The 21,254-nt window shown below is 56.4% G+C and overlaps 1 protein-coding gene and 1 pseudogene across 1 annotated transcript; one reads left to right on the top strand and one right to left on the bottom strand.

Moving 5' to 3' along the window:
- Positions 1-6,778: 6,778 nt before the first annotated feature.
- LOC107504272 (beta-defensin 103A) lies at positions 6,779-19,523 on the bottom strand. The gene is made up of 4 exons (XM_016133379.2): positions 19,453-19,523; positions 18,011-18,847; positions 7,591-7,846; positions 6,779-6,924 (listed from the first exon to the last, which is right to left on the bottom strand). The coding sequence occupies exons 3-4, from the start codon at positions 7,673-7,675 to the stop codon at positions 6,779-6,781; spliced, it is 231 nt and encodes a 76-aa protein (XP_015988865.2). The 5' UTR covers positions 7,676-7,846; positions 18,011-18,847; positions 19,453-19,523.
- On the top strand, positions 13,331-13,449 carry LOC118609660 (annotated as a pseudogene).
- Positions 19,524-21,254: the final 1,731 nt, after the last annotated feature.

Below are 21,254 nucleotides of genomic sequence, written 5' to 3' on the forward strand. Positions count from 1 at the left end.
TTCTGTGTGATTTTCCTAGGTTACCCAGAGACTCCACCCTTTAAGTACAAGGATTTATTAACTGACACTCTGCACTTCTGTTCTTGGGGGTGGGGTCAAATTTCTTGCTTTTATTACACAAGAAAAGTCGCTGGACGGAGGCTTCCTCGTGAGGCGGCAGCCTGAGCGGGGAGATGGGGAAGGAGACGCCGTCGGCGAGCCTGCGGGCACCTCCGGGTCGGCCGATGCTCCTCGACGGGACGACGGGTGACGTCGTGTCCCCAGACCTGTCACCTGACGCCGAGCTGGCGATGAGGCGGCGTCTCTGTGGCAAAGCGGCTCCCCGGGCACGAGCGAGCTGCCCCTTGCCACGGTCACACGGTTAAACAGCCGAGTTCACGTCTGGGCCTTAGTGAGACGGGTTCTCGCCAGGGAGCCCTGGACAGAACCGGCGAGCGCAGTCTCTACTGGCTCCCGCCTCTGGGGGCCGAGGCGGGCCGGGGACGGTCGCACAGGGACCTGCTTTCGGAAGGTGCCCAGCGCCAGGCCTCGCGCCCCGCGGCCAGCATCGTGGCGTTGGCGCTAGTTTCCTCTTTGGACTTCGCTTGTGCGGACGTCGCAGGGGCCGGTGGGTCACACGCGTGCGCGGAGGAGGTGCGGCCGGGCCCGCGGCGGGGGAGCGGCGGCATCGGGGACCTGGGCGCTGGGAGAGGCAGGGCCTCTGCCACGGTGATCCGAGTGGCAACCGTAATGTGGTTTCGTGTGTGTGTGTGTGTGTGCGTGTGTGTGTGCGTGTGTGTGAGACATAAGAATTTAAAAGTGGTGTTTCTCACTGTCGCTACTGTTGCAGTGGTCTGTGTGTGTGTGACCCAGATACTGCAAACCCCCCAAAAACGTCGTAGCTGCCCGAAGTGTGTGACACAGACAGACACCCGAGGGGCTGGCTGACAGGACACCGCAGACGTCCTCACAGAGGATAAGGCGACCGGGACTCCAACGCACTCAGAGAGCGTGGCCCCGGCCTCCCGGGACTCCGCCCCCCGACTCCCGGCTCCTGATGCTCCGCTCTGAAGAGGAGGCTCCGCTGATCGGCCCCCGCAGGTCGACAGCGCCCGAGCCAGCCGTGACCGGCCACCGCTCACTGCGCGTCTTGTCCCCGCCAGCTCCGCCGGGGGGTCTCCAGGTCTGAAACCCACCGGGACCTGGTGTGACGAAACTCGTGAGATGCTCTGGCAACTATTCGTGTGCGTGTCATCCTTGCTTAGCTGGCTCCTCGCTGGGCTCGTCACATGTACGCATCTCAGACGACGAGCGCTCCGACGCTCGCCCTGGCTCGGCCTCAGGGAGCGAGGTGAGCCGCCTGTGCACACACCCACGGAGACGCTGGACAGTCTCCACGCGGGGGCAGCACCAGGACCCCTGGGCCCCTCCATCCTTGGAGCCACCTCTGGGGCACCTGTGCGATGCGCCCTCCCAGGTGGGGCCGGGTCCGGCCACCGCTGCCCAGGCGGACTCTGCCAGCCAGTCGTCGCCAAACAAGGCTGCGCGACGAGACATTTCGGAGACTCCTTAGACTTCTCCCAGGAGTTTGGAAGTCCTCGAGGACGTTTCACGGGCTTAGAAGTAGACATTGTTTGTAACAATAACGAAGAGCACTGTTTTCACACGAAGCGTCTGATGAATCGCTGGTTCACGGCGAAGACACTTGGAAAATTACGTTGTCTTTGTTGTCGAAGACGCAGCAACAGACCACAGAAACGGGAATCCTGACCCAAATTCAGATCGTTTCCCATGGGCCTCCACAGTGATGCCAAGTGTCGGCGTGAGCGTCAGAATTCCACCGCAGAGGTATACACGTCGAATTAAATCCAAAGGTACGTGAAATCGATCGGTGTAAAGAGTTAAATCTTTTTATGAAAATTGCCTCGTATGAATCACCAAGTCTAGATGGACCAACGTTTATATTTTCAAAATAATTTATCCAATGTTGTCACAGCTTATAAAACACTCTTAATTGCTTCAGGGACAGTGGCATCAGCCGATTCTTCTCACACTGAAAAAAATCAACCAAGGAAGCTGCTCGAAGTAGAAACTATTGCCGCTATAATAAACAGATGTGCAGAAAAGTGGGTAGAAAATTTTTATAATCAATCAAATTATCCCATTAATAAAGTAGTGTCATTTATTCTATTAAAATTATGACACCAACAATTTTTTGTGATGTGTACACTTGTTATTCCCGTAGAACTATGATCTCTATTACATTTTATAAATAATAGAATAGTTCTACAGAAAAAAGCTTTATATCTTAGTGCCTCTTAAGGACGCTTTCTTCTGAACAAGAAAAATTAAAATCAAAATTCTAATTTTGCAGTGAGGCTCAGTCCGCGGCCAGCCCTGCTCGTGGTCCCTTTTATGTAAGTTATCTCCTCTAATTCTCATAAGCAAACCAGTGAGGTAGATATGACCCAGTTTTACACAAGATGATCCGGGGCCTAGAAAGGTTAGAGGACATGTCTAACTAAAGCCATAAGCCCCTAAGTGGCAGGGATGTGACTCGGAACAAAATCAGCCTCTTCGAAGGCCGGGCCCCCGACTGCGTCCTCACGGACGCCGGGTGTCCTGAGAGCGTCTCCGCCTCCCTGCAGCCCTGAGCTGGACTGGCACCGTGTCGCGTCCTCGCAGGCCCGGGACAGGGTCGGAGCGCCCAGAGGACGTGGCCTGCCCCGTTCGTTCGGTGTTTTCTCCGCTGTGCGGACGCGTCTCAGTCGTTTAGCTTTGCTCTCATTGCCTGTGCTTTGGGCGTCAAATCCTGCCCCCTGGGCCCTCCGCACCCCAAATCATCGCCAAGACCAACATCAAGGAGCTTTTCTCCTGCGTTTTCTTCTAGGAGTTTAAAAGCTTCAATCCCTATGTTTAAGTTTTTAGTCCATATTGAGTGGATCTTTGTGTATGGTGTGAGATAAGGGTCTGACTTAATTCTTTTGCACGTGGCCGTCCACTTTTCCCGAGGCGTTTGTCGAAGAGACTGTCCTTTCCCCGTTGTGTGTTCTTGGCTCCCCCGTCAAAGCGCAGCTGACCACGCATGTGTGGGTTCATTTCTAGGCTCTCAGTGCCATTCCGTCGATCTGTGGGACTGTTTTCATGCCAGCACCTTCCTGTTTTGTTTACTATAGCTCTGCAATATAATTTGAAAACCGGGAGCGTGATGCCTCCAGTTTCATTCCCGCTCAAGACCGCTTTAACCGTTCAGGGTCTTTCGTAGTTCGGCACACGTTTTAGGACTGTTTTTTCCGTATCTGTGTAAAATGCCATTGAATTTCTTTTTAAGACTGTCATTTTAATTCATATATTTCATAAGAAAAGGAGTAATCACTTGGTTAGAGCCAACTGAGTTTCTCATTAACATTCACTTGAGGGAGTGGGAAGTAAAGCTGAAATCGACCTAACCACGCGAGCACACCTAGTGTCGCAGGACGTATTTTCCAGTAAGCTGGGAAATCTGTATTTACTAGCGCCGCGTCGTAATTCATGATCGATTTTCTTAAAACTTTATTTTTTTAACGAAAGTCGTATCTGTTCGAGCTGTACAGAATGGCACACGCAGTGAGGCGGCGACTGTCGTCGAGCAAACTATCGCGTCCTCACACGGCTACCGTGTTGCCCGCGTGTGCGGCGAGAGCGCCCGATTCTGTGCTCTCCGCAAGGTGCCAGCATTCGGCAGTAGATGCGCTCACCGTGCCGTGCGAGCCCGGCCTCCTCCGCCCCCTGGCCCCACACCCACGTTCTGCTCGGCTTCTACGCACCCGCTTCTCTCGATTCCACATGTAAGTGACATCGTCCGGTGCTGCTGTTTCTTCTCCGCGTCTGGCTTATTTCACTTAGCATAATGTCCCCCAGGCTCATCATGCCACACGTGGCAGGATGTCCTTTTTGAAGGCAGAATAATATTCCATTGTGTATGTGTGTGCGTGTGTGTGCGCGCACCACATTTCCTTTATTCATTTATCTGTCAGTTTCCATGTCTTGGTTGTTGTGTGTGATGTTGCAGTGCGCACGTGAGTACAGATAACTCCTCGAAACCCCGATTTCATTTCCTTTGGGAATGTGCTCAGAAGTGAGATTGCTGGGTCTTAGGACAGCTCTATGTTTAGTTTTTTGAGGACCCTTCATACCGTTTTCCGTGATGGCTGTACCGATGGGCGTTCCCGCCGAAGACGCACAGGTACCCCCTCTTCCCACGCCATCTCTTACTTTTGTGAGTAGCCGCCCCAACAGGTGCGAGGTGACGGTGTGGTTTGGATTTGCATTTCCTTGGTGATCAGTGACGTTGAGCACCTCTTCCTGTATTGTTAGCCACGAATCTCAAAGGAAACAGTCAACAACATGAACAGGCAGCCTGGGGAATGGGAGAAAATATTTGCAAACCATGCGTCTGGTAAGGGGTTGATATGCAAAATGTGTAAGGAACTCATACGACTCAATAGCAAAAAATTCCCCTGCTAAATGGGCAAAGGACCTGGATAAACCTTTGCCGAAGGAGACATACGATAGGTCACTGGAATTTTGAGGGGGATTCCACTGAATGTTGCTTCTGGTATACACCCTAAATTTTAAGAAGGCATGACCTGAGCTCGCGGAGGTCGTGACCGGGAGTGCTCATCACTGCCCCCTTGTGGCGGCTCTTCGTCTGCATCGCCTTCAGCCGCGCTGTGATTGCCGTTTCTCTGGGGGAGGGGCAGGTGGACAGTCAGGCTTCCTGTTGTTTCCGGCCCCCCCCCCCTTAACGAGCCTCGTGAGAGCGCTCACGACTGCATTAATTCTCTCAAATAATCAGTCTTTTTTTTTTTTTTAATTTTCTATCGTGTTCATTTGCTTTTTATCCATTTTACTTTGGGTTTGCCTCCCCCGACCCTAGTTTCTCGGGGTGGAACTCGAGCCTGTGGATTCGTCTCCCCCACACCCCTTTTGCTTCACTTCTTCATCTGTGTTAATACAGGCTCAGGCTCACCGACGTTTTTAATGTCCTGTGCCATTCGTCATATTCAGCGTATTTTTTTTATTCAGAAATTTAGTGCCTCCCTCTGGAAGGTCCCATTTGGCTCTGTTGAGCTTTTGTTTCTCTCCTCACCATGACGAGTTTTTCTTCTCAAACGTGGGCATATTTGTAAGATTTATAACAGCTCTCGCAGGTCCCTCCTTGCTACTCAGTCGTCTTTGTCACCCCTGGGTCTGTTTGTACCGATCGACTCTTCTCTGGCTTCTTTTCAAAACTTGTCATTCTCATTGGATTCAGTCGATTATAAAGCTAATATTGTTGGGTGATGAGCTTTGTCGTTTCCCTTTAAAGAACGTTCTAGACTTCATTCTGCCTCACATTTAAGCTGCTCACAAATTGGTTTGATTCTTTCAGGAATGTTTTCTAAAACTTGTTGGAATAATTACAGAACAGTTTAATCTAGAGCCCGACAGCCCTACCACAAGTGCAGTCCCTTTCCGAGGATTTTCTCTTGAGGTCTCTCCTCTTTCCTGGTGGGAAGGAACATGTTTCCAGCCTTGTGCATGCTTCTGGGATTGCTCGTCTGACCCCAGTTTTCTGTTTCTGTTTTCCTCCGGCCTTGTGAAGCTTTACCCCCAGCGTGAAGTTTTACCTCAAGCGTGCTTAGATCAGCACTCAGGCCAAAAGCCACAGGCCCCTCTGACACTCGGGAGCTCCGGCCCCACCCAGATGCCCCGTTCTGGTTTCTGCCCTTGAATCGGGGATGTCCCGTGCTGTTGGACGTCTGACCTCGGGCTCTTGGACCCAGGATTACCGACCTGTTTGGGCTCTTCCTCCCCGTGCTTTGGCCTGGAAGCCGCCCCCTGTGGAAGGCTGGAGAGCTCACGGGCATCTCCTCAGTCACATTCCTGCACTGCTTGTTGTCCAACATCTGAAACACACGTCTCACACCTTTGTCTGGTTCTCCAGTTGCGTGTGGTAGGAGAGAGCTTCCCATGGCACAGGTTCCTTTTTTGAGGCCAGGCACTTGACTGGGCAGGCCAGAAATGATTTAGACGAGGTCCTTGCCCTTAAAAATTGTGCAGCCAAATACAAGGATTGGAAATACGCAGATGCATACAATCCAAAAATCAAGCAAGATTTATCGACAGAGCAGTCTAGTCAGCAACCTGTGGCGAATCAGAGGAAAGATCATCTTTGTTGGGAAAATCAGCTGTGTTTTCAAGGAGGCAGAAGTTGAGCTGGGTTCGAGTTTAGAGACAAAGCTGGAAGGGAGATGATTTGTCAGGCATGAGGTCGGCCTCAGCAGAGGCCTGGGCGGGAGGACCATGAGGGGGTGTTTGGGGAAGAGCCGGGCGCCCTCATTTCTCTGAGGCATAAAGTACTCAGAGGACTTGGGGTGGCCGAGGGATGCGGTGAGGTTTGATTTTAGAGACAGATTCAATGGGAGGCGCAGTGCTGGATAGAGAGACGGGAAAGCTCAAAGTCACGGGCAACAGGAGAGCGAAGTGAGCACTTCAGGGAGGACAAGGAGTCGCCGTGGGCACAAAACTTAAGAGGAACAGCCCTTGGAGACTCGATGTGAGTCCCCGTCCGGGTTCCTCTAGAGATCACACTTTACTTGAAGGTGAGTTGCTAACACTCTCTAAGCCGCCTAGTTGGCAATAACCACCACGACGGCTGCAATTTAAGAAACAAACGTCTACTTTTTTTGAAAAAACATTTAATGCGACATTGCTTCTGTGAATCCCGAGGAGGCGTTTTCACAGGGCGCCGCGTTCTCGCCGCTTCCCGGATGGCTCATTTCTTTTTCCGGCAGCATTTCCGGCCACGCAGAGAGCAGGTGCCTATCTGCTCCTCCTTGGGGAGGCAGCTGAGCACGGCGCAGCGGCCGCTCCTGATCTTGCAGAAGGACCTCTGCAACGTGCCTATGATGCCCCCGTGTCCTGCGGGAGAAAACGGAACGCGGGGGAGGCTTGAGGAAGGCTTTGGGGCGAGCACAAGGCTCTTGGGATTCCCCGGATAAGTGACTTGTTGCCTTTCTTTCCTTCTCTTTTTTCTTTATCCGCCCCCCCCGCCGCCCCCCGCCACACACACACATTTTTAAAACAAAACTAGGAGTAAGGTAGAAGGCAGGACCAGGTGTCCAGCCGACAGCGTGTGGCCAGCAGGAGCATCCTCGTGCACAGACAGACACGGGGAAGGGCCGGGGCGGAGTGGTCCCCTGGGCCCCTCAAGTGGCCCGAAGACTCTGCTTCTAACCACTAAGCTCATAAAACGGAAATGGGCGTTTCTGTTCTCATGTAAAGTCAACCTTTCCTGTCGGTATTAGATTTTCTATATCACTTCCCTCATGTCCCATTAACAGGTGTAACAGTCTCTCCGTGAAGAGGTGGCTTATGTGACCTACTTAGCCTGTTAAGAGTGAATCGAAAAAGACCAGGACACCTGCTCTCAGGTCCTTGGTCCTCGGCAGGAAAAAGTAAGAGATTGGTGTCTACTTCCCGTGCGCTCGTCCCCTCGGTCCGGACTTTCCCGAGGAGCGGAGAGGGGCCGGCTCCGCTCCACGCGCCCTCAGCCCTTCCCGCCCCTGCTCGCCCAGCCCCTCTTACCTGGAGCAGGCACCAAGAGCAGGAGCAGCAGCACCAGGGCCAGGTGGCAGGTCCTCATGGCCGGCGGCAGGCAGCACAGTGGCATGGAGGGCGGACGAGCTCGCTCGCTTTATAAAGCCGCCCGCTCCGCAGCCACGGGCGAGTGACAGCCGCGATTCCGGTAATGCTGCAGCGATGACAGCGTGACCTCGCCCGCGCTTCATGCCGGTGTCTCTCCCGGGGACCACACCCGCCGAGCCCGAGGGCAATTGCGAACCTGAAGGGTGAAGCAAAGTCGGGTGCGAGCTGCGGCTGCCCTGACGCCCTCTAGGCTCCTGGGCCTGTCCGGCTCTGGCTCCCATCCGGCCGCAGGCCTGGGTGGGAAAGACCCGCCTCATCCAGGAGGCCCAGGAGGCGTCCCTAGGGCGTGGCCGGGGGGGCTGCGTGCCCCCCGCTGTGGCATTGTTTGCTCTCTGCCTTCTTTCTAAAGCCCCGGGGAGCAGGCCGAGGCTCGGCTGGGACCCACGTCGGTCCAGCCCTGGACCTACCGGGCACCTCGGTGTGCACTCAGCCTGGGCCACGCCTGAGACCGCACAGGTGTGCCTGCCGTGCAGGTGAAACAGGACCGACTTTCAGGCGGTGAGGGACGGAGGGAAAAGTGGGCTACATTCCTGAATCTCTGACCCGCGGCCCCTCGGCCGTGCCGGGAAGCTGCGACTCCATCACTGTCTGGGACTTGCCCGACTCATGAGTCAAGGAGTGTCTCATTTTCCTGCATCACAGAAAGAGAATGCTGGGATGGCCTATTGGCTGGACTGGCATCTCCTCCTTGTGGATGACATTTCGTATGCAAACGAGGGGCTTAAGGAGGTGCAATTAAGACCTCTGCTTAGTCACATTTCATGTGCATTCAAGGAAGTCCAGGGATCAGGTGATTTCCTCCGGATGCCGAGTCCACCTGCCTTTTTCGCTTGACCGTGAGACTTAAATGTTAAGAAATCCAACCAGTGGGTTGTTCTTATCGATAGACTCATCGGAGGCCGAAGTCACCATGACCTTGCCTGGCTGTTGCATCGTGTGGATGAAATTATAACGGATCAACCGCAGCGGGCCTGGGATGTGTTAGCTCCAGGACCCTGGTGCAGCTGTCGGGTTCTGGAAGCAAACCCTGGGCGCCTACTGTAGATAGAGACCTACCGTAGACATGTGCTGGGCGTGGGGGACGGGAAGGGTGCAAAGAAGGACCAATTTAGGGTCTTTCTCTCAAGAAACTCCCACGGAGAGGTAAAGGCAGGTGGGCGTAGGGTCAAATAAACTGTAGAGAGCGAATTTTGGTGGGCGTCGTGCTGAGGGTCAGAGCTCAAGGCTGTGGCAGAGCAGAAGGTGATTCATGCTGAAGGGTGAGTTCAGACGGCAGACTGACGGGGAATTTGGAATTGTAGATGCTTCATCTTTTTAGAATCTCGGTTTCCTCGCCAGTTCAGGATTTGAGACAAGGCAGCGGCGTTTCCGTGGAGAAGGAAGCCCGCGTGGGGCGGGGCGGTGTCACCCATGCGGAGAGTCTCCCTGCGTCTCCCACCGGGTGCTGGAGAGGGCGGGGTGGGGCGGGGCGTGGTGAGGATCAGAGCCAGCCGCCAGCCGGGGCGCCACGGGAGTCGGCAGGTCATCAGGGCACAGGCGAGAACGTGCTTTTCCACGTGGAGACGGACCCCGCAGTGAGTCCTGGGTCTAGCGGGTCCGTCTGGGAGCGGGAGGCGTTTCTAAGGCAACGCCACCATCTCCCAGTGGGTGCTCTGGGAACAAAAGCCGCGTTTCTTGGGAGGGTGTCTGGAAGCTGGAGTTGGGGACTGGACTCATCGCCTGGTCCCCTCCCCTCCCACAAAATGCATTTGAGGAGCATTTTGCTCCTTTGAAAACATTATCACAGTTGTGCACGTTTCTGGTAAAAGTGCACACGGCAGAAGAGCCAGCGAGTCCCTGGCTCCTCCACCCCGGGGGCTGCCGGGCGCTGTGCTCCGCGACTTAATACACCCCTTGGTGGCTTATTACACCCCGACCTTGTTTTTTTTGTTGTTGTTGTTGTTGTTTTTTAATTTCAAAAATACTTCTAGCCTCTCAAATAACAAGCATCATTTACACGTTTGCCGCCTAGGAGCCGATCCTGGAGAGTGGGTTGGCTCTAGCAGGTCCCCCTCCCCGGCCCCAGGGCTCTGCCTCACCAGGGCCTGCAAACACACACCCCACGAACTGCCAGGCGGCCTTCCCTCAGCTAGTCAGCCTTTTCTTCTGTGTTGATTAGGTTGAGAGAGAAGAGTCTTATTTAACTTTTTTGTTCATGTCAGACTTTCCGCTAATTTTCTTTTCTGAAGGCTGTTTTTTAACATATGGAGCAGAGATTTGGTTGATCCAAGTTTTTGGTCAAGGGGAAGGACCACGTGGAGGGCAAAACACCAGGTTCGGGGTGGGACAGTCCCAGTTGGACACTCGGCCCTGTCGTTTATAATTTGGGTTTGCTCGAACGAACTCCGGAAGTCTTCGAGTGTCCGTCCCTCGGCAGCAAGGCAGAGAGTGACACACATCCTGTGTGGCCCACGGCGAAAGCCTGATGAGTTAAGGACAGGAAGCGGACCCGTGAACTGCACGGATTAGCCGCGCAGCCCTCGGAAGGACAACCGTGAGGGCTGGTTGGCAGCGTCCAGGTGGCTTAACGGCCTGAGCTCCCAGCAAGGAGCCCAAGGGTTAAACTCTATCTCGGCATCACGTGAGGGGCTCGGCCGCTCTCCTGTGCAGCCATCTTAATCATGGCATCACCGCCGTCATATGAGTTAGACGGGCAACGACGGGCCTTGTCTCGGTGTCGCAGACGAGGACTCTGAGGCTTGGCGGGGGCGGGCGGCTCGCCCTGGGCCGCCCGGGTGGTGAAGGCCAGTGCTCCACCCTGCAGCCGCCCGCACACTGGCCAAAGGGCCGAAGGGGCAGGACCCGGGAGGAGCCGCGCTGCTCCTCTTCCTGTCCTTTAAGAGGCGTCTCCTCCGTGCCCCGATTCTCACCTGAAGTCCACCCACGCCACCCGCAGCTCCGGCCTCTGCCAGGCATGCTCCCCGGGACCCAGCATCTGCTCGGCGGCCTGTACCCCGCTGGGGACACGGCCCCCCTTTCCCGCTTTGTCCCCCGTCCCTGAGGACAGCAGTGTCTTCCCGCGCTGCGGCTGCCGAGGCGACTCCCATCACCCGGCTTCTCGGCTGTCCTCCCGCCTGTAAACCCATTGTCCGTATTAAATTTCTTCTGTTCGAGGCTCTTAAATTTATTGAAAGCTCCTGTGTTGGACTTCGACAGTCTTCTGAGTCCGTGGTCTAAGCCATCCCTGTATTGGAGTTCTGTCGATTCTTCCCCTTGGGGTGACCACGGCTGGAGTAACGCTTCGCCACGTGCTGCCTCCTGCACAGGGCTTGGCACAGGGCGGGCTCCCTGAGAGGATGGCGTGGAGGGGCCGGCTGCCGCCGCCGTGCCCTGGTGCTTGCTGGCACGTCTTCGCGATCTGTGCCTCCGTCGCGGGCGTGTGTGCGAGGCGGTGGTCTAGCCTTCCGATTCACCATTGTTACTGCAGCTTAATCACTTCTGTAGAAAATGACGTGAGCAAGCAAACAGGAGAAATGAAAAACCTTTCCCCAGCTCTAACCACAGACCACCTTTCCTTCCGGCAAACCGTCCGCCTTAAGCCGGGGGCCGTCTGTGCGGGCATTTCGTTTGGTCAGTGTGGGGCCTCCATGAACGTTTACAAATCAGCTTAGCACTTAGCCTCATTTACCCTGTTTTATGGATTTATACGTTTGCACATCTCCTGACGGCATTTGAGCTATGACACCTGCTGAAAAAGTTATCATCTTTCCTTCGAATCCAAATCAGAAAGCCGCTTCTCCCATGGGGCGGGGCGCTGGGGAAGGCATGGGCTCTGTGCACACTGGTTGACTGAGCTGTCTGTCTCCACCAAACCACCTCGGTGTGAACTGGCGTTTACAGGATCTTCAGTGCAAAGAAGGGACAAGTGTTGGCTCGCATGTCACGGGACTCGTGGTTGGGTTGACAGGTTGACCAGACGGTCAGAGGCAAAGCTGTTCTCTCAAGGAACCGGAGCGCAGAGGTGGGGAAGCGCAGAGCAAGCTGGGGGAACCGTGAGGAGCCCAGTTTGGCCGAGGTCTAGTGGACGAGCCTGTGGACAGGTTTGCATTTGATCTGTAGACACTTGAGGGCCATGAGTTCAAGAAAAACCAGATTGAAGATTTAAACTATCCAACATGTTGACCACACCCCAACACACACGCAACCCCCCAGTAATGGCCAGGAAGCACAACCGAGCAGGTGTGTGCACACTGTCGGGCCAAGGAGCCTGGAGGCGATGCTGGCTGGTGTTTTAAAGACCATTTTCGAATCTACCTGCACGTGACGTCAGCGATGACTCCGGAGCTTGGCCCCCGGGAGACGGGCTGGACAGTCCCTGGCGCAGTCCGGAGTGGGAGGCGCTCAGCAGAGGCGTTCCCGACCTCTCTGCGGGAGCCGTGCCAGGGCCCGGATTCGAAGCCCAAGGGCGTTCATGGGCGGCCGAGCACCAGGGTCTCGCCTGGACCGTGGCCGGGGCTCTGGATCGTCCACCTGCCGAACTCCCCCTGAGTCGCCATTTCTGCTCACTCTTCATGTGAAAAACAAGTTAATGTGAAGAGACAACGCTTACGACCCTCCGGCTAGATCAGCAAGGCTGCGTCTCAAGGTTCTCTTACCTGCCATGTCCTACCTTCAATGGTGACTCCCCACTCTTCTAGAAGTGGGCCCCTCCAACCCTGCCACTCGCGCCGAGCCCCAGCACGGCAGCGATGGCGGACTGTCCCTCCGGGCGCCCTGCCGTCTCGCGGATGCAGTGGGACCGCTGACGCCCTGGGGACTGATCGCCCGGTTCCGTGCTCCTATCCTAGGCCAACTCCGCACACAGACCCTTTCTCCGTCCCTACTCAGGTCAGAAGTCCAAATGCTCCCCAACCCCTCGCCCCCTTGGCTTTCCCTCAAGTGAGCACCAAGTTTGCCTGAGATGGCCACAAGAACAAGAGGAAATGGGGGACGAGGCGTGGTGGCTTGGGACCTCTCGGGTGAGCGGAGCCGGAAGGTGGCGGTGGCTCCAGCGGTGAGCCGGTGTCGTGAGGACAAGGACGGGCACTATGGGACGAGCTGGTGCACAGAATGAATGTGCGTGGGACACCCGGGCTGGGCTCGGAGGGCAGACCCTCTGCTCGTGGACACACCCAGGGCGACACCGGCCATGTCTCCTGACTGATGAGCATCGGGCAGGGTAGTCCCCATATTTCTCCTTGGAGCTTCGACGGCTCGATGATTCTCTTTTTTGAGTAAGAAAACACCCAGAAGGCTTGGAGTGCGCACTTTTAAGAAGAGAGACAAGAAACACATGCAAGGCTCTAGAAATCCATGCTCGCCCTCACCGAGTGCTCCTCACTTATGAGAATAGAGAGAAACGAGAATCAGTTCTCTTCCTAGTGAGCGTCATGTTCCAGGCTGTCTCTTAAACCTTCATATTTTCACCCATTCTTGCATCTTTCTTCTTGTGTACCAGACATTTCCCTCTTCCAAGGATCTTCTCTCGATAGCTTTGGGATCTACCTCCTTTAACCACGTGCCCTTCCCTTCCACTCTCTCCACTGGCTTCTTCGTAATGGTCCACAGTTGCTTTCCGGTCTTGATTTAAAAATAACCTTCAGTCTACAGCCACGCCACCCTGAACGAGCCCGATCCCATCTGATCTTGGAAGCTCAGTGGGGTCGGGCCTGGTTAGTACTTGGATGGGAGACCACCCAGGAAGATCAGGTGTTGCAGGTGGAAAAAAAATAAATAAATAAGGGATTGTAAGCCGACAAGGTTTTTGCAATCTGTGAGGTCAACCAAGGGTTGCCTCACCTAAAAAAAAAAATTTTTTTTTAATAAATAAATAAATAAAAATAACCTTTCACTCCTCTCACCTCCTCAAACAATTACTTTGCTATTTTCATTCATCCATTATCAAAATTTTCAAAAGCCTGGTCTGAGCTTGTATGCGCCCCCTGCCCTCGACCCATCGCGCCTCACTGATTGCTTCCTGGCGTTTGTGTAAAAGAGAAACACCCATCTCCCTTCCAGGTCAACGGCGACCTTCGCGTCTCCAGCCAATGGCTTTTTGTCCGCAAGCATTTCACTTGACCTCCTTGCAACATGTCACTTGTGGGGCTCCTCTTAACCCTGAAACCTGGCCCTTTCGATACCCAGAAAACATTGTGGATGCCTGCTTGATACGAGGACCTTAGGACCGGATGCTGTAAAGGACCCACAGATAGACAGTGTTTAGTCTCTGGGCTTGTCCGTTACCATGGTAACACATAATATAAAAGACAGACACTTTCTGAATTTCCTCCCATCCATCCTTTTGATTGTTATCTGTGATTCATCATGGAATTTTTCTTCCTCTTTCTGTCCCCGAAGCCCCTAAAAGGAGACATCTTCAAGAATTTAACATTATCATAACAATGATAAGGATGACGATCATGTGATCTGCTGACATTTGCTGAGTGTATACTAGGAGCCAGGCTCTGTGCTACGCAGTGTGTGTGCATCTGCCTTATGTGAATCATGTGTGATTCGGTAAGGTTGCTATACTTCCCTGCATTTCACGGATGAGGAAACCGAGACTTAGGCCGTAGCATATCTCCCGGTCGTAGTTAGGTAGTAGATGCTTATTCCTGGCCCTCTTCTCAGCACTGTAATCCTTGGGAAGCGAGTCATCCGTGCCTTTAGGCTGATGACGTCCATCCTTGTCACTGGTCTGGGCCACTTCTCCAGTTTCCTGACTGATCTTTACACCCATCGGAAGGTCATTGCCCTCTTGATAATATCTCGCAGCTCACATTCACCTCGGCTTGTAATCAGGTCTTCCCTCTCTGTGTGAATATCACCTTCGCTTTCCAATTGCTTGATAGTAAAGGCCGGAAGCAGATTTTTCTCTTTTGCTAATTGCTCAAATGTACTCACTCGCTGCGTTAAGCCGACCCTTCCCGCGCGATGGTTGGCACCCTCCGCGAAGCCCAGCCCGGAGGCCGGCTCTTCACAACCCCGACCTCCCTCCCTGCGTTTATGCAGGGCACGTTTTGTACCACGCTCGGAGCTGGTACCAAACTCTACAGTGAGTGTCAAATACTGCCACCGTTTGTGAGCATTTCTTGTCCCCTTTAATACACGGCGGCTTTTCAATTGTGTCTCTGTGTTATAGGACAGCAGATACTCAAGTCTTCTATCGCTTTCATCTTTTAATAAATGGAGATATTTTCAAACTGGGAAACATAGGAAGAAACATCATAAAGGAGAAATAATCTCAGAAGACTTAGGGAACAGGGAACATCGGTGGGTAATGCAAAGTCAACACAAGATTTACAACAGGAGAACGATCTGAACAACTTTATATTGTAGGGAAAAATCCACAGCAAATATAACACGGAGGATGGACTAAAGCAGCAGTCCCCAAACTTTTGGCACCAGGGACCAGGGCTCCTACGGAAACCTAACGCCTGATGATCTGAGGCGGAGCTGAGGCGGTGATGCCGGCGCTGGGGAGCGGCTGCGAATACAGACGAGGCTTTGCTCACCTGCCCGCCACTCACCTCCTGCTGTGCGGCCCGGTTCCTAACAGGCCACGGACCAATACTGGTCCACAGCCCTGGGGTTGGGGATCCCTGGATTAAAGGACTATGAGGGTCGCGGCCAGGAGACTAAGAGTTGAACTCAGGGCTGTTCTGTTCCCATGGACAATAGGATAAAGAGACAGACCCGAGAGCCAGAGCAAAGGTTGATTTTACTGAGCACGGGAGAAGGGTTAACGAGCACGGCAGGATGTCCCTTCCGAGCAGCATGGAGCATGCATGAACCATGCTTTCTGTTTATGCCTTTACACTCTCTTCACGTCCTTCGTCTGCAGTTCATGCTCAGCCCCAGTGAAAACACATCATACAGAGATGCTTGCCACCAGCCCACACGGGTCTGCTGGCTGCTCCCTTGGGCGTGAGTTTCGGGGTATAGGGGGCTCTCGCGGGGCCAACTCATCAATGCGCTGGGGGCTGCGGTACAAGAAGTGATATTTCCAAGGGCAAGGGCGAGGGCGAACAATCCAAAACATAGGACTCTGCCGCTATTGTTTAATCAGAACTAGTACGTGAAGCAGACTTATCGGCAATGGGAAACCACAAACGTTTCTCACACCGGGACCGGCATCTGCGGCGCTGCTGCTAGGTGCTCAGCATTTCTTTGTGTGTGACAAGACGAGTGAGGTCGGTATCATGATCTGGACTTTAAGGGTAAGGAAATAGAGGCCAAGATAAACGGATGAAGCAGCTGTCAAAATGCAAGTGTGGGGCCCGGTTCCGTCAGGCTCAGGGCTTGCTCCAAACACCTGCTCTGCACCCCGAGTTGATTCTATATCTATCTTTTTGTCGAAGGTTTCGGGAGCGGGGTTTCCCCGTGGGAAGGTGAACGACATATGTGGCAGAGAGCGAACGGGGGGGACTCGGGGTCCAGAGCCTTGCCTCGCCCGCTCGGCCTGACGGCAGAGCTGCGACTGGCCGCGGCTCACGATGGCAAAGCACTGAGAGTTCAGTGCAGTGATGATGAATTCGCTTCTCTGCTTCCATCTGCTCTCATCCACAAGCCGGGGGCGGCCGGTAGGCCTCGGCCCGTTGACCCCGGCCCGCTGACCCCGGCCCGCGCTCGCAAGACGCTGCGCGTGTGGGCGGCCGCCAGGTGGCCTCCCGGGACCCCCGCCTATCGCATTCACGTTTCTGTGGCATTCCGCCTCTTGCTTGTGGGCCGGCTCACTCATTTCTAACGAATGGAGTGTGACGGGGGTGACGGAGACCACTTTTGAGATAAAGTTATGGAAAGACCTCCGGGGCCACCTGCTGACTCTGGGGAAGAAGAGCTGCCGTTTTTCAGAGCTGTGAGGGGCCCGAGTGACAGGGGCCGAGGGAGACTTCTGGGCAACACCCAGTGGGGAGCCAAGACTCTAACAGCCTGCAAGGAACAGACTCCTGCCCACGACCACATGGGGGAGTTTGGAGAGGGAGGCCCTTCGTGGAGCTCCGGGGGGAGCCGCAGCCCCAGCTGACAGCTGGCCTGCAGCTCCAGGAGCCCCCGGTCCAGGGGCACCCAGCCGAGCCCTGCCCAGCTCCACGGCCCACAGAGCCTGCGAGATGATCAGCGGCCGTTGATTCCAACCACTAAGTTTTGGGGTCATCATTATACAGTGACGAGTAGCTGCTACGGCAAGGTAGAGCACAGACAACACTCTGCCAGAGACTGCAGACCTGTGTGCTGTGTGACAGATTTACTGTGCGAATTCGGGTTAGCCATGGACCCGTCTGGGCCCGCTGCTCCGTCTGGACAGGAATCATGAACTTCCTAGGCGACTACAGGTCTAAATCTTCAGAGTTTGTGAAATTACGTCAAAGTGATTTCTGTGTCTAAACCACAGTCCCGAACTGGAAACCTATGGGGGAAACGCAGTCCTCCAACTTATTTTGATGTTAATGGCCAACGTTTAAAAATTCCACATAAAAATCCACATCTCTGGCACCTTCGGAAAAAAACGCTTTTAGCACCGGGGCCCACGGTCCTGCGTGGGACACCACGGGACGCTCTCGCCGCCTCGTGAACCGAAGCCCCTGACGCGGCACCCCACGGCCTGCGGAGGCCGGCCCTGCGCTTTCCAGCACCGGGCTCTGACGGGCTGGGTGCCGCCGCCTCGGTCCTGCTGGGCCCCGCTCTGAGGCTCCCCTAAAACAGAGCATGTCTGGTCACGTCTCGAGTCCAGGAACAAGTTCAAACGCAGCCCCTGTTTTAGAAAAACAAGTGATCATGGCCTGGACTGGAATCGTCCTGGAGGCTGACGGTCCGGACCCATGTGGTTTGGCTCGTCTGGGCTCACAGAACAGGAGAGAGCTGGGTCCTCGGGATGCCCTGTGCTGCCCGCCCCCCAGCCCCCGCCGGCGGGCCGAGATTTGCCTCTGGGCAGTTGGGCCCTGCGGCCTCAGCAGAGCTGGGTTTTCTTCAGGACGATGGCGCCATCACCGGCTGCCTTGCTCAGATTCCCGAAATTTCCATTTAAAGTCTCACTGTCCTGCCTCTTTCGATTCCTATCTCTGCCTCTTCCCTGGGGTGATGCGGAATCTCCAGACGGCAGCCTGCACCCCCCGCCCCCCCCAAACCACACGCGTCGCTCCGCGGAGAAAAGCCGAGACGTGGGCTCGAATCCTCTTCCCTCCCGCCCGCCCGACTCGTCCTTCCCCAGCATCGCCCTCTCACACCTGCGCCTTCCCCCGGGGCGATGGGTCGAGCTCAGCCCTCCTCTCTCGGCCGCCGTTACCTCTGCCTGTTCGTGTGTCTCTGTGTTCACGCGTCTGCCGTCATCCGTCTGCTAGCGCGTGCTCTCCGTCTCTGTGCGTGTGCGTGCACATGCGTGTGTGTGCGCGCACATGCGTGTGCGTGCGTGTGCACGCATGCTGCTCCATCTCCGCTCCCGACGAGCGCGCGGTGGTCTCGGGGTTCTCCGCATCAGAGGCCTCCTCCTGGCAGGCGGCGGTGTCCCCGGCGTAGGACGCCTTCTCCGGCAGCCAGGGTGACTTCCTGGCAGGAAACCCGCCCCTTGGCCCGGCAGGTGCGCCCAGGTCGTCCCGGGCGAGTGTGGCTGGAACGCACCGTCCTGCGTCTGTTGACAGACCTCGCCGCAACGCTCCGCAGCGACTCACCCGCTCAGGGCTCACGGGCACACGGTGAGCGCACTGAGTCCACCCTCATTCTCCGCGGAGAGTCCGAGGAGGGGTCCGCGTGCCACCTCGGGCTAACCATGCTCAAGCCCCAGTGGGGCGGGGGTAGAGCAGGGGAGGTGTCCTCTCTCCACGTGAAGAAACGCGACCGGACTCTGGAAGGGCCAAAGCCGTGTTCTGGTCCACACTCGTAGATGACTATTTGTAGCTCTGTTATTTACAGCAACAGAACCCGACATTTAAAGCGATTTGCCAGGGCCTGTGAGACATCGCCCCAGGTGACGGCGACCCCTGCCTCCTCTCCAGCCCTCGCAGTGGTGGCAAACTCGTCCCCAAAGGGCTCCGGCTCCCTTTTCAGCTGCGGCGGTTTTCATATAACTTTTCTCCACATGGAGCCGGAATGTGCTTCCCTGGAGCTCGCTTTGTTGTTCCTGGTTCTCAAAAACAAAACAAAACAAAACAAAACAAAACAAAACAAAAGCCTCCCTCCCTTCTTTCTTTCCTTCCCCCCCCTTTTTTTTTTAAATCAATTGGACTGTGTTCTCTTGATTTTATGTCTGAACTTAAATTTTTTCAGCTCGACTGAGGTATAACTGACAATGCTGAAAGACTCTGAAGTCGGAGCTGCTGCTGATTCTGCCCCTTCCCGGGGTAAAAGGTGGACCCCGCCGCCTGGCGCGTGACCATAACCGGCACCTCACGTCTGCACCCGGCTTTGATCTGGTTTTGGAGCCAGCATTCCTCCTGTCCTTCTTTCTAACTCCGGACGCCAATTTCCACCTCGTCGAGCGGCAGAGCTTCGCTCAGGAGCCTTCGCCAGCAGCCGGGGCTGCGCCCGGGTGGCTCGGTGCGGCCCCGGGGTGCGGGCGGGGTGGGGGGAGCCTGGGGCATGAAACGCGACTGCGGTGGCAGCGAGGCCCACAGGGCTGGGGGGGGCACTGTGCCAGCGCGGGGACAGTCGCCCGGTGTCCTCCCCACAGCACCAAGGTGACGACAGCACAGGGAAACGCGCGGCTTTTCCGGCTCCCTTGGCCGCGCTCACCTGTGACGCGCCCCGCACCTGAGCGCTCCGCGCGGTGAGTCACCGTGACGCGCTGTCAGCGCCCCGGGGAGCCCTGGGCGGGCCGGGCGAGCCGGTGCGCCGGGTGCGCGGCCCCCGGGTCGCCGCGGGAACGGGGTGCAGGAGCCGCCCCCGCCCCCCGCCCGCCCGCCGGCTCCGCAGGCCTCTGGCGCGGGCTTTGCCCACGTGGAGGCGGGGACGCCACAGTCCAGGGAAAGGAATCGGGAGAGACCCAGCGCGTCCTTAAAGGACGAGGGGCGGCGAGCCGGGCCGCCCTCCGGGCTGCTGCAGCCGCGGCAGGTGGCGCCCCGCGCGGCTCCCCGCCCCGCCGCACAGATGGCGCTGCCCGCAGCAGGTGGGGCCGGGGGGGCGGGGTCCCCAGCCCTCTCCACGGTCTGGCAGCGCCGTCTAGGCCGCCCTCCCAGATGGCGCCGCTGGGCCGCTCTTGGCTTCTTCCTTCCCCCCTCCCCCTCCCCTCTCCCCCCCTCCCTCCCTCCCTCCCTCCACTCCTTCCACAGACAAGCCGCAGACATGGAGCTAAACAGTCAAGAAAAAGCCATGTCAACAGCCCAGGCTCTGGGCTGTCACGGAGGCAGGGGACAGACAAGAGGACTGCGATGCAGGGCAGGTGACAGTCACTAGCTGCAGCGTCTACGGAGACCACACACGAGGGCTCCGGCCTCCCGAGGGAGCGCAGCTGAGCCCCGAGGGGCGAATGCGGAGCAAGGGCAAGCTCCAGGGCACAGAAGGCGCCAAATTCGGGCACAGAATGAGGTTCAGTTGGGGCTTCGGGACAGCGTGGGCTGCTGCGGCCTCAGGAGACGTGGCAGCCGGGCGTTCTGCGCGAGTGTGCCGTGAGACACCTCGGAGGCCGCGTCAGGGAGCAGTCTGCGGCCGTGGGTGAGTCAGGCAGCAGGTGGCCATCAGCTGGGGCCTCGGCAGATCCGGTCTGGCCTCGCGGGTGAGGCAGGCGCTCTGGCCTGGTGGCTGGTCTTCCTGGGCCAGCTGCCTTGGCTGTGCTCCTCCGTCCTGCTGTTAGACGCAGGCTGGCGCCCAGGGGTGCCCAGGGGCTGGGCCTGCACTCGGCTGCCTGCCCTGCCGCCGCCCCCAGCCCTCACTCCTGCTCCACACTCCAGCTACCCACCTAAACGCCCCATTCCGCCGGGCGCAGAACCTCCCCTGCGGCTTCAAGTCTGTTTTCCTCCACCACCGTCCTGCGCCCTGCGGACGCGCCCTGCGGCCCGACGTGCTGGCCTGGCGAGCCTCGCGGGTGGGCTGGGCGCCTCGCCCTGGCCTTTCCTGCACCTGCTGCTCCGCCGCGCAGAGGTGGCACTTATGCCTGAGGAGCCCCAAAGTTCGGGAAGGCCACAGTCACGGCCACGGCAGCGTGTCTGAGCCAGGGTTCCTGCGTCTCCAGTTCCTTCCAGGTTTTCAAGACAGATGCGAGCAGCAAATTCAAATGCATCCCTGGACTTTGAAGCGGACGCCAGCGAAGCCTGCTGGCTAACCAAGGTTTAGACATCAAGCCGGTTCAGCAGATGCGCCCTGGACCCAAGGCTCTAGCAGAAGCCCCCTCCGATGACCCGGACACGGGGTCTCGTCCGCCCTGCTCCCTCCCTCCTTCCAAGGCCAGACTGCAGCCCTTCATCTCTGATTCCTCCCCGGGACCCGCAGCTCCCCAGTGCCGGGATTCCATTGCCTTTCTCCCCCAATACAAGAAGGCAGGATATGTATGCATTGTATATATGTTGGTTTAGACAAAAAAGGCAGTGTTGCCCCAAGGC

The sequence above is a fragment of the Rousettus aegyptiacus genome, unplaced genomic scaffold (assembly GCF_014176215.1).
Source record: "Rousettus aegyptiacus isolate mRouAeg1 unplaced genomic scaffold, mRouAeg1.p scaffold_m13_p_11, whole genome shotgun sequence".
NCBI classification, from domain to species: Eukaryota; Metazoa; Chordata; class Mammalia; order Chiroptera; family Pteropodidae; genus Rousettus; species Rousettus aegyptiacus.

Coding starts and splice junctions, on each gene's coding strand:
- LOC107504272 (XM_016133379.2), bottom strand. CDS start 7,675: ATGCCACTGTGCTGCCTGCCGCCGGCCATGAGGACCTGCCACCTGGCC. Junction 6,925..7,590: donor GCTCTTGGTGCCTGCTCCAG/GTAAGAGGGGCT, acceptor TTTCTCCCGCAG/GACACGGGGGCATCATAGGC.